Genomic DNA, 13,117 nt, shown 5'->3' on the forward strand with positions numbered 1-13,117 from the left:
AGGTCTGTTATGCAGCGTCAAGGGTAATCGCAGCCATGGTCTCCGAGCTGATAGTCCATGCTGCTACAAACGTCGTCGAACAGTTCGTGCAGATGGTTGTTGTCTTGCAAATGTCCACATATGTTGACTCAGGGATCGAGACGTGGCCGCACGATCCGTTACAGCCATGCGGATAAGATGCCTGTCATCTCGACTGCTAGTGATACGAGGCCGTTGGGGTCTAGCACGGCGTTCCGTATTACCCACCTGAACCCACCGATTCCATATTCTGCTAACAGTCATTGGATCTCGACCAACGCGATCAGCAATGTCGCGATACGATAAACCGCAATCGCGATACGATACAATCTGACCATTATCAAAGTCGGAAAAGTGATGGTACGCATTTCTCCTCCTTACAGGAGGCATCACAACAACGTTTCACAGGGCAACGCCACTCAACTGCCATTTGTGTATGAGAAATCGGTTGGAAACTTTCCTCATGTCAGCACGTTGTAGGTGTCGCCACCGGCGCCAACCTTGTGTGAATGCTCTAAAAAGCTAATCATTTGCATTTCACAGCATCTTCTTCCTGTCGGTTAAATTTCGTGTTTGTAGCATGTCATCTTCGTGGTGTAGCAATTTTAATGGCCAGTAGTGTAGTTCATATGAAGGAAAGTTGAGAATACTAACCAATCAATCTTTTCTATTTAATACAAACTTTATTCTTTACAGTTATCAGCAAGTTCACAGTAAAATCACTGTAATTTTGCTCAGGAGCAATCTGGTTTTGTCACTGGTTAAGCACAATGAACCACTTGTAAATCGTAACCGAGACTGTAAGGTGGATCAGTGAGCACAATTTACCTATTGGTCTGCAATTCAATCTGTCTGGGAGAGATTTTTATATTGCAAGAGCCAGTCCTTCAGTAATAATGGCTACTGTTGGCGTTTAGAAACGTCTGACCTGACCTGCCGTTTCTCAAGATTTGTTGATGAGGTCTTGAGGTAGCCTTTCAACAAAGCCACTTTTGTAAAAAGTAGTTCATATTTAATTACAATGAAAAGAATACCTGTAGCTGCATACAGGCGTTGATATAAGTCAACAGGGTCGGTCTACCTATCTGAGCCACTGAGGAAAAAAAAGTTCAAATGTGTGTGAAATCTTATGGGACTTAACTGCAAAGGTCATCAGTCCCTAAGCTTACACATTACTTATATATATATATATATATATATATATATATATATATATATATATATATATATAGTTCTTATTTATTGTTCAGTGTCAGTTACATACTGAGTGACCAAAACACGTCATATAGTTAAAACCGTACAACTGTTGTTGTTGTTGTGGTCTTCAGTCCTGAGACTGGTTTGATGCAGCTCTCCGTACTGTGTGAGCAATAATTGAGAACTGTCATATGACTGACGCTTTCCTGGCGTGTATGATGCTTCCAAGTTCTTGGGTGTACTCCCGGAAGCAGTCATCGATGGTCCACGATCTTTCGGCGAAAAACCGTTCCGACATCATCAGGTGGTACTGATGGAACGAAGGATCTGCGGTGCGCTCTCGGTATATTTACGTACGGATCCAGAGCTCTGGCCTCACAGGCTCTGCGCCGTATTCGGTGGTGGGGGGCTGCTGGTTCGCGTTCGCGACGCAGTTTGCGTCGCATCTCGCGTGCGGGTGTTACGATTTTCTTTGAAAGAGCTAAGTACTGGCCCCCATGCCTTACTTAGTTGAAAACCTGTGTCGTTGTTTATCAAATTATCCGTCACACTTATTTCAGTAGCTTCTTTAATAATGGAGTACCAAAATTTGTTAATGTTAACCAAGACTTTCGTTTGCTGATAATTCATTGAATATCCATTCTCAATGGAGTGTTCTACTATTACCGACTTGCTGGGCTGCAGTCAGCTGGTGTGCCGCTAGTGTTCTTTGCAGCGCTCGCTTACCCACTGTGCTTATCGCAAGCCATCTCAAACTACGCGCCTCCAGTTGCCACCATCCGTTGCAAAAGAATGGCGTGCTAAACACTCTAGTACACAGGGCATACACCGTTTCAGATTAACAAAGTCTGGATGCAGTGCTGCAACACCTGTAGTCTGTCTTCCGCGAAAATTGTTACGGCAGCCGACAGATTCGGACGGCCCTACAACGCAAGAACGCCACGGAAGACGAAAATCCAGAAGTAGACGGTAATACGAAAACCGCTCTAATACCGTTTGTTGGCAATGTATCACCCAAAGTTGGCAGACCTCTTCCAGTACGGGGATGTACGAAGTCCTGTCTTAATGTGTTAAAACCTATATTGGTCAAAAAATACATACCGATGAAGATAGAACACGAATGTCACACCAGTTTGCAGCAGCCCAGCAAGTCGTCAATAGCAGAACACTGCATTGAGACTGGACAGTAATGAATCACAAGCAAATGAAAGTCCTTGCCAACACAAACAAATTGTCGGACAGCATTTTTAAGGCAGCGGTTGAAATACGTGTGACGGATAATTTAGCAAAGAGGGACACGGGTTTCAAACTAAGTAATGCATTGGAGCCAGTGCTTAGCTCAATTAAAGAAAATCGTTAACATCCGCACGCGAGATGCGACGCGGACGGAGGCCGCAGACAACTTTGGTTCTCCCTTCCCCCTCCCCCCTCCGCCCCTCCACCACCGCACGGCAACAACCTCACCTCTCCTCACAATCTAGCACGGTGTGCATCCTGCGAGGCCAGAACACTGGATCCAAGATATATAGGGTGTTTCACTAAAGGTGTCTGCCTGTGTAAGTTACGAAGTAATATGCGACGGAAATAATTATTGCGGTAGGTCACCATAAGAAACGTTACACTGTCTGCTCAGCTATGAACATAGTTTATTGTGTTATTATCCAAAGAGTTACAGCAAAATATTCGATTGTTGTAAATGGAACAATAGTGGTTTCTATCACGCACTGGAATTAGCTGTGTATACATCAATTTAAATTACGTTCCTATCACATTTAGTTTGGGAGCTACACCCCTTCATAGGTTCAGGGGCAGATACCACACACGCTACGTATAATGCAATGCGCCTTCTAAATGTGGTGCGGCCGAGTTGTAACGTCGCTGGTGTTACGAAGCGAGAAGCTTCCTCGATGCTCTGTTAGACTGCCGATTGTCGCCGCACACAGCCCTATACCCGACAGTTCGAGCCACACAAACAAACTGGGATCAATATACCGCAGTTACTGAATCGGATGAAGATGACATACACGAACAATGAGTACGTTGACATGTTACTGATGCTCGGCGAGTACCGACACAATGCCACTGAAGCAGCCATGACGTACACCGTGAGATATCCTAGGCGAAGAGCTTCCCCAGCCATTACGTTCTTACGTGCCGAACAACGACTTCGGGAAACAGGCAGCTTGGTAATGTGCCGCAGTAACAGACTAAGAACTGCAAGGCGTGAGGGGACGGAGGTGCCTGTTTTAGCTGCAGTACACCACGATCCTGATGTCAGCCAACGAGCCGTTGCTGCAGTCGCTGGTGTCAGTCTCACATCTGTGTGGCGTATAGTACACGGCAACAGGTTTCAGCCGTACCGTCTGTCACAGATCCAGGAGCTGCACGGGAACAATTTCGGTGCGGGAGTTACATTCTGTGAATGGACCATGAGTAATTTCACGCCGGAGTCTTTACAAGGCGTTATGTTCTCTGATGAGTCCAGGTTCACAAATTACAGTGCAGTGAATCGCCATAACGTTCACTACTGGGCCGCAGACCATCCTTGGTGGGTACGACCTGTCGACCGTCAGCGTAGGTGGTCCATTAATGTATGGTGTGGAATCCTTGGGGATGAAATCATCGGTCCACACTACTTCCTAGGTACACTGACAGGTGAGTTATATGGCGCGTTTATAGTCGGCGGTTTGGGTGGTCTCTTTGAACATGTGTGTCTACACACGAGAGTCCGTATGTGGATGCAGCACGATGGTCACCCAGACCATTCTGAGCGTGCTGTTGTGGAAGTACTAAACAACAGATTTGCAGGAAGGTAGTTGGGGCGCCATGGTCCTTATTCATGGCCCGCAAGGTCACCCGATTTAACATTATTGGATTTCTTTTTGTGGGGATATCTAAAGGATCGTGTTTATGTCACTGAGCCGACATCCCCAGCTGATCTAAAACGGCGCATCGAGGACGCATGTTGCTCCGTGACACCGGAGATGTTACATCTCGTCCGCAGATCCTTTAGAAGGCGCATTGCATTGTGCATTCAGGAACATGGACACACATTACAACATGTCATTTAAAACAACTTCTCACCGCCAGGACAACCATCACCTACCACACAGCCATGTATTATGTACATCGTGTGGTATCTGCCCCTGAAACTTTGAAAGGTTGTAGCTCCCAAACTAAATGTGATGGGAATGTAATTTAAATTGATTTATACTCAGCTGGAGTTACTGATTCCAGTGCATGTTAGAAACCACTATTGTTCCAATTAAAAATTGTATCTTTTTACTGTAACTCTTTGGATAATAACACGATAAAGTATGTTCATAGCTCCGCAGACAGTGTAATGTTTCTTGTGGTGACCTACCGCAATAAATATCTCCGTCACCTATTTCTTTGTAACTTACAGAGGCAAACACATTTAGTGAAACAACCTGTATATAAAGCGCACCGGAGATCCATCATTCCATCAGTACCATCTGGTGATGGCGGAACGGTTGTTGTTGTTGTTGTTGTTGTTGTTGTTGTGGTCTTCAGTCCTGAGACTGCTTTGATGCCGCTCCCCATGCTACTCTATCCTGTGCAAGCTTCTTCATCTCCCAGTACCTGCTGCAACCTACATCCTTCTGAATCTGCTTAGTGTATTCATCTCTTGGTCTCCCTCTACGATTATTACTCTCCACGCTGCCCTCCAGTAGTAAATTGGTGATCCCTTGATGCCACAGAACTTGTCCTACCAACCGATCCCTCCTTCTGGTCACGTTGTGCCACAAACTCCTCTTCTCCCCAGTTCTATTCAGTACCTCCGCATTAGTTATGTGATCTACCCATCTAATCTTCAGCATTCTTCTGTAGCACCACATTTCGAAAGCTTCTATTCTCTTCTTGTCTAAACTATTTATCGTCCATGTTTCACTTCCATACATGGCTACACTCCATACAAATACTTTCAGAAACGACTTTCTGACACTTAAATCTATACTCGATGTTAACAAATTTCTCTTCTTCAGAAACGCTTTCCTTGCCATTGCCAGTCTACATTTTATCTACATTTTGTATCCTCTGTACTTCGACCATCATCAGTTATTTTGCTCCCCAAATAGCAAAACTCCTTCACTACTTTAAGTGTCTCATTTCCTAATCTAATTCCCTCAGCATCACCCGACTTAATTCGACTACATTTCATTATCCTTGTTTTGCTTTTGTTGATGTTCACCTTATACCCTCCTTTCAAGACATTGTCCATTTGCTATTTCTGACACAATTACAATGTCATCGGCGAACCTCAAAGTTTTTACTTCTTCTCCATGGATTATAATACCTACTCCGAATTTGTCTTTTGTTTCCTTTACTGCTTGCACAATATACAGATTGAACAGCGTCGGGGAGAGGCTACAACCCTGTCTCACTCTCTTCCCAACCACTGCTTCCCTTTCATGTCCCAAGACTCTTATAACTGCCATCTGCTTGCTGTATAAATTGTAAATAGCCTTTCGCTCCCTGTATTTTACCCCTGCCACCTTCAGAATTTGAAAGAGAGTATTCTAGTCAACATTCTCAAAAGCTTTCTCTAAGACTACAAATTGTTCCGCCGAAATTTCGTTCGTCTTCGACGACTGCACCCGGCATACACCCGAGAACCGTGAAAGCGAGACCTATTGTAAAAAACAATACAGTTGCCGATTCTCACGAGACGAGTATGTCGGTTGTTCTGGAGGTAATTTTTGCCTTGCTTTGTCAGGTAGGAGACGCATGAGCACGGTTCGCTCACCCCCGCTTGTCCGCAGGTGGGGTGGCTGAGGGCGGAGGACCAGACGGTGCTGGCGCTGCACGACAAGGTGGTCACGCACAACGCACGCATCACCGTCTCGCACGACGGCGAGCGCACGTGGCGGCTGCACATCCGCCAGGTCAAGGAGACGGACCGCGGCTGCTACATGTGCCAGATCAACACCAGCGTCATGAAGAAGCAGCTCGGCTGCCTCGACGTCCTCGGTGAGTACGGAGCGCTAGTGCTCACTAGTACGCGCCGATAGGGCGCCCGTCCACAGCTCGTGGTCTCGTGGTAACGTTCTCGCTTCCCGAGCTCGAGGTTCCGGGTTCGATTCCTGGCGGGGTCAGGGATTTTCACCTCCCTCGAGATGACTGGGTGTTTGTGTTGTTATCATCATTCATGAAAGTGGAGAGTTTGGAGTGAGCAAAGGCTGGGAATTTGTAATTCGTACGGGTGCTGATAACCGCGCAGTTGAGCGCCCCACAAGCCAAACAACATCATCATCATCAATAGTTGCGCCCCTGTGTCCCATTACCATTTTGTGGCATGTCTAACTGGTTGCAACCCACCTACAACTGTCAGTTTTACTTAGACACGATATCTATATGCTTCGAAACGTGGCAGTCAACTCAAAGTAAGGGAAACTGCGTGGTTATCTATGTGAGTGCTAAAAGAAATCCCATAAATCACAAAATCTAAAAGCTATAAATACAACTAAATACCTAGGGATTACATAGAAAATGTTGTGGAGAAGGCAAACCAAAGACTCCGTTGTATTGGAGAACAATCTGAAACTGTAACAGGTGGAGAATTTGCGGAGAATGTCATAAAGATACAAGAGTCCTTTAAGGTAATGAGTAACTCAAGGTAAGGGAGCGTACCATCTGAATTGTGTTCAACGATAGATTGGATGCTTTCCTGACAGGAATTCATTTGGTTAACTTTCTTTGTAGACTGCACCTTCGCACTACGTTAGATAAAGTGTCAGTCTTTAGACCATGAGATGAGTCTCTTATAACACAGCCTTGTGTTCATTACGTACAGACCAGCCTTTTAAGAGGTAACGCAATTAATGGGATTGTAACTTGATTATTGGGTGATTGCGCATTCTCTCAAGCTTTATTAAGTGAAAAATTGTGAGTAGAAACATATTCTTTTTTTCTCGCCACTCTTCGATATTCAATAACAGCGTTAATTTTTTTTTATTTTGTTCTTTGTTTTCTTTTTTAAATCACGTGTTGTATTCAATATAGATTGTCAGCTGAAGATGGATCGACAGTAGTGTGGAAACAGTTGTGTTGCCTGATAAAGGAACATGAGTAAAGCTCAAACGGCCTTGATGAAATTTCATTCCTTATCAAAAGTGTTTCAAGGATTTTTTAACAATATTTTGCAGTATTTTTGGAATATTTTGAAGTAGCAATGTATAATCTGAGCTGTGGTTGCTCTAACTACAAAATAGTCTACTAAAGAGACTGCCTGCACTACCCTTGTCTGATCTCTACTAGAGCGTTGCTGCGCAGTATGGGATCCTCACCAGATATGATTAACGGAGGACACAGAAAAAGTCCAAAGAAGGGTAACATGTTTGGTATTACCGGAAAATATGGGAGAGAGCGTCACGCTTATCGTAAGCGAGTTGGGGTGGCGATCATTAAAACAAAGGCTATTTCGTTTTTTTTTTTTTTTTAAATTGACACATCGCCATTTGACTCTTTTGTTGTTTATATAATTACGATCTAGGTTGCGGCCTTTTATGCGATTTTCGATTGGCTTTATCTCGTTAACATATATTGCAAGACATAAACTCAGTCATTTGAACACGGCATAAAAGATCGAAATTCGGGCGTAATTAAATAAACGACAAAGGCTACTTTCGTTGTGGCGAGAATTTCAAAACTAGTTTCCCTTCTGAATGACAAAAACATTTTACTGCCGCCAACTTGCAGATAGATGAAAGATTAAAGTAATAAAACAAGAGAAATGAGAACTAGTACGAAATGTGTATGCGTTTATTTTTCCCATGAGCTGTTCGGCAGTAGAATGGTAGAAGAAAAGTCTGAAGGTGGTTCGATGAACCGTCTGTAAGGCATCTAAATGTGAATTGCAGAGTATTGATATAGTTGTAGACGTAGATTTGTGGTACTGTTGTACGAAGTCCATTCTAAAAGTAATAATGCCCAGTCTGACGAGTCGCGCAATTCTCCCTCTCCACCCCACCCCCCTTGGCGTGTCCAAGATCTTTCTAATCTTTGGTACCAGTACGACGCTAACAGCGAGCAAGAACGGTCGTTTACTGCTGATTTGCGCGATTTTAAAATGTGTGACGAAAATTACGATCCTTCGTCGCGTAAATTCTGCTTGCGAATAAAAATAATAGCACACTATCGAAATTTGTTACACAGATAATAAGCATTCATATATAGCTGATAAAAGAAGCCATTGTGGGAAAAATTACGCATAGTGTTCAATGACGAACGAAAGAATGTTTGTGATTAAAAGCAACGAAGCCGACTTTCAGTTGTGACTGACGAATTCAAAGATTAAAGTCGAAATTCTGCAGGACATGTTTCACTATTGACAGGCTAAAGGTCTCCTTGCCTAAAGTATCATTAACACTTATTTACCAAATATTTTGTGGTGATTTGGACCATAAAAAGCGCCAGGTGGGTTCTCTGACTTTTGAGAGATAAGGACGAAAAAGACCGAATATGAACTGCACTGACATTCTCACCAGGTGTGACAAAAACGGTAAGAAGTTTTTGAATCACCTTGTTACTGGCAACTCAGATGGTTCCACGCAAAATGCAGGAAACAATGTGTTCGTTGACGAATTCATGCACGTTCGTAGACAAAACCAAAAAATCCAAATAAAAATCAAGCAATAAAAAGGCTACGTCCACAGTGATTCAGTATCGAAATGGCGTCCTACTCATCGACTTTGTGTCTAAAGCAGCTGTCGTAACTACAGCGAACTACAGTTAGACCCATCACCGACTACGACGCGCCTTTCAAAATGACCAACAGGGATTGTTCTCCAACGGCGTAGTGTTTCTTTACGGTAACACCTTCCCGCTTCCTAATGCGTGGGTGAATGATATTCTTCGGCAGTTTTTGAACAACTGCCTCATAGCATACTATCGATTGAAAGTTTTCTTTTTTTGGCGGAAAACTCTTTGGAAATGAGCAAATGACAGCGAACTAGAAGAAGAGATAAATGACGCGTTCAACAACTGTACCAACATTACCGCAACTGAGTACGCAGAAACCACAAAAATATATGTGGAATGCTATAAAACTGAAGAATTTAGAACAGCGATAACGTGTAAATTTAGGTAATATATCAAAAGTGGTATAACTGCCTCACTAACAGAGGTCATCTGTATTCCTTTCGATTTTGCTTGAACTAGAACAAAACAGTCACCTAATCGATACTCTCTGTCCGAAGATTGTTGAGCTGGTCTAACTGCATGCTGCTAGGTATAAAAAGAACATCAGTCCGCCACACAGTCATTGCGCAAAATTTACTTATCATACTTCTCTGCAACTCTTCCGACTAACCCAAGCTATTACTGTTACTGAACCTACCGGATTAGTTAGTACTACTGTACAAAACTGTAAGTATGAGTTCGCTGACGTAAACCACAATGCCTCTTATTGAAAACTGTGTAAGTATGAGTGAATCCAATACTGTCAACCCACACTGTCTACAATGCTCCGCTAGTACCACTTCCCTATGCTGTCACAAGTACTTATTACTTTAATACACAACTTACTCGCAACAGCACCTCAATGACCGAATTTAACTTGAAGTACCACGCTCGTTTGACAGACTCGAATTAAAACAGAATGCTTCAAATCTGAATAAATGAATCAGAGGAACTGTCTTGTGGTTAGCAGTCCTCATATACCTGAAATATGCGCAACGCAGTGTGGCACTCGACCCTAGAAAACAAGAGATAAAGATATATACATACACAGATGAAACGCCCTGCCAAACCCGCAGGAGAGGACAGTTAGTTTGATTTATGGAAATGGAAAAAAATGAGCGGCTGTCAGTTACACTGGAACAAATATAACTTTATATATTTGCCAAACATTACAGCACAAATTCTTGAAATTAGTTATCGGCTTAATACGCCACACTATCTTATGCCTTAAGGGCACAACAACCTTAAGTTTTTTAAAAAATAACGGCTAAAAGCCATTAATTCAAAATCCAGACACCAAAGAGAATATTTAGAGGGCTGAAGGCCTCACGTTAAGTAAGTTCTACAATTTGGCTGGAGGCCCAAAATCTAACACTTGAAAAACAACAACCTTAATTTAAAGACAGCTGAAGGCCCATGATCTAAGACCCAAGATAACATTAAATATAAAAACACAAGGCACAAGGTCTTATCTTCAATTAGGCTGAAAGCGCCATATAATCTAATACTTGACAAGCAAGGAACTTTAATTTTAAAACGGCTTAAGGCCCATGACTTAAAACACAAGTAAAATAATTTTTAGTAGGCAGAAGGACCAAGGCTATGTCTTTAAACAATATATTAATCAGGTTGAAGGCCCAAACAATCTAACACCTGACAAGCAAGAAACCTTTAATTGCGAAATGGCAGAAGGACCATGTCTCAAAACACAACTAAAATAATTTTTAGTAGGCAGAAGGCCCAAGGCTTTATCTATAAACAATATTTTAATCAGGCTGAAGGCCAAAATAATCCAACACTTGATAAGCAAGCAATTTTAATTTTAAAGCGGCTGAAGGCCCGTGATATAAAATACCACTAAAACAATTCAACTTTCATTCAAAACATCGGTTATGAGCCATACAAAAACACACAACAGAAAATAAGAAAAGGCAGTGCAGCTAACGGCGCTCAGAAGTTTCGGGGGTCGGCCAGCACTTGAATTACTAACGATCACATACGTGAGACAGGAAGTCGGCCCAACCATTCTCGATCCGACGACAACCCAACCAACAGACAGTCAACGAACCAACCGACAAGGTAACTTGCACTCCACTCGACCAGCACACAACCGGGAGTTCAACGCAAAACGTAAAAGGCATGGACGCCCACAACCAAGCATACATTGAGCCGTGAAACTGTGCTGGACAGCGACAACACGGTGAGGAAAGGACACTGCCTAAATTTACGTCAACGTCCAGAGCAGGTATCCGGAACGTTAACGGCCACAAGGTAGACAATTCCGATGGTGCACTTTAATTGGAAATAACCAAATACAGTTATACTGCACTGGACGGTGGCTGAACCTTCGCAAACTCGAACACACACGTTGTTGCTCGTGAGAACGTCCCAACAGAGAACAACGAGAACCAAACGGCACAACAGTCTTGGCTTCCTGGTGAATTAAATCCAAACTCAACTTTCGTGAACAGGGTCGGTGAGCCACGGACCTCGTAGCAATGGGAAAAGCCCCACACACTTCGACACTGTGCAGAGACCACCAGCAGGCATGGACAAACTACGCCCCTGTAGAATTCCTCGCTACTCCACCCCAACCGACCGACTGCTCTCACACCAGCACAGATACAGCATTAAAATAACTGAGCAGACACCATCACAAACTCCACAAAATTTCACAAACACTAGGACGGAAAACGCAACCAACCCTAAAAGCAGTGACCGAGCAATGACACGGCCGACACACCGCCAACCCATAAGCGACCTGCGAGCAAATACACGTAGTCCGATAAGACTGTAATCTAGATTACTAAGAAGTTAACTGATTGCTATGATAAATGGCTATGTGGGCTATTACCTCTGTGACGTCTGATACAGTTATTACGCAAAAAGCAAGAGAACCTAAACGTTCTCCTGACGTGTGTTGGCCGCTCAGTGTTGCTGAGACATTCAGATCGAAAGCAATAGTAAAATGTTGATTATTGTAAATACCGGCCACGTATGTATGTGAGAAGCCTAATTAGAGTTAAGTTACCCTGCTAAGGACGGCGCAGTGCATGGCTGAAGCATATGTGTATTAAATCTAATACCATGGTGGCTGTCACATTAATGTAATTGGCCAAGCGGTTATAGGCACTTCAGTCCGGAACCGCTCTGCTGCTACGGTCACAGGTTCGAATCCTGTCTCGGGCATGGATGTGTGTGATGTCCTTAGTTATTTAGGTTTAAGTAGTTTTAAGTCTAGGGGACTGATGACTTCAGATGTTAAGTCCCATAGTTCTTAGAGCCATTTCAACAATTACTGAAATCTTTTGTTGTATTTCAAACTAATTCCCGTCTTCAATCTCGTTTTTTTTAAACAAAACAAAGATAACTATAGCCTTTAACCTCTTTAGCTTATCACAGTTCAGAATGTTGGCCCACTTCTGATTTTAGTGTACGATGATAAATTCAAACTGGGTGATACATTCCTGTTACTGTCAATACATTGATATACTGTACAATACTGTCAATTACTTCCCCCATGAACCATGGACCTTGCCGTTGGTGGGGAGGCTTGCGTGCCTCAGCGATACAGATGGCCGTACCGTAGGTGCAACCACAACGGAGGGGTATCTGTTGAGAGGCCAGACAAACATGTGGTTCCTGAAGAGGGGCAGCAGCCTTTTCAGTAGTTGCAGGGGCAACAGTCTGGATGATTGACTGATCTGGCCTTGTAACATTAACCAAAACGGCCTTGCTGTGCTGGTACTGCGAACGGCTGAAAGCAAGGGGAAACTACAGCCGTAATTTTTCCCGAGGACATGCAGCTCTACTGTATGATTAAATGATGATGGCGTCCTCTTGGGTAAAATATTCCGGAGGTAAAATAGTCCCCCATTCGGATCTCCGGGCGGGGACTACTCAAGAGGACGTCGTTATCAGGAGAAAGAAAACTGGCGTTCTACGGATCGGAGCGTGGAATGTCAGATCACTTAATCGGGCAGGTAGGTTAGAAAATTTGAAAAGGGAAATGGATAGGTTAAAGTTAGATATGGTGGGAATTAGTGAAGTTCGGTGGCAGGAGGAACAAGACTTTTGGTCAGGTGATTACAGGGTTATAAATACAAAATCAAATAGGGGTAATGCAGGAGTAGGTTTAATAATGAATAAAAAAATAGGAGTGCGGGTTAGCTACTACAAACAGCATAGTGAACGCATTATT

The 13,117-nt window shown here is 43.3% G+C and overlaps 1 protein-coding gene across 1 annotated transcript in view; it reads left to right on the forward strand.

Moving 5' to 3' along the window:
- Positions 1–13,117, forward strand: part of LOC126199609 (lachesin-like) — a 423,616-nt gene that overhangs the window by 74,867 nt on the left and 335,632 nt on the right. The window contains exon 2 of the mRNA XM_049936537.1: positions 6,000–6,207. Coding sequence (XP_049792494.1) covers positions 6,150–6,207 — 58 coding nt within the window. The 5' untranslated portion in view covers positions 6,000–6,149. The remainder of the gene's footprint in view (positions 1–5,999; positions 6,208–13,117) is intronic.

This window comes from Schistocerca nitens, chromosome 8 (assembly GCF_023898315.1).
Source record: "Schistocerca nitens isolate TAMUIC-IGC-003100 chromosome 8, iqSchNite1.1, whole genome shotgun sequence".
NCBI classification, from domain to species: domain Eukaryota; kingdom Metazoa; phylum Arthropoda; class Insecta; order Orthoptera; family Acrididae; genus Schistocerca; species Schistocerca nitens.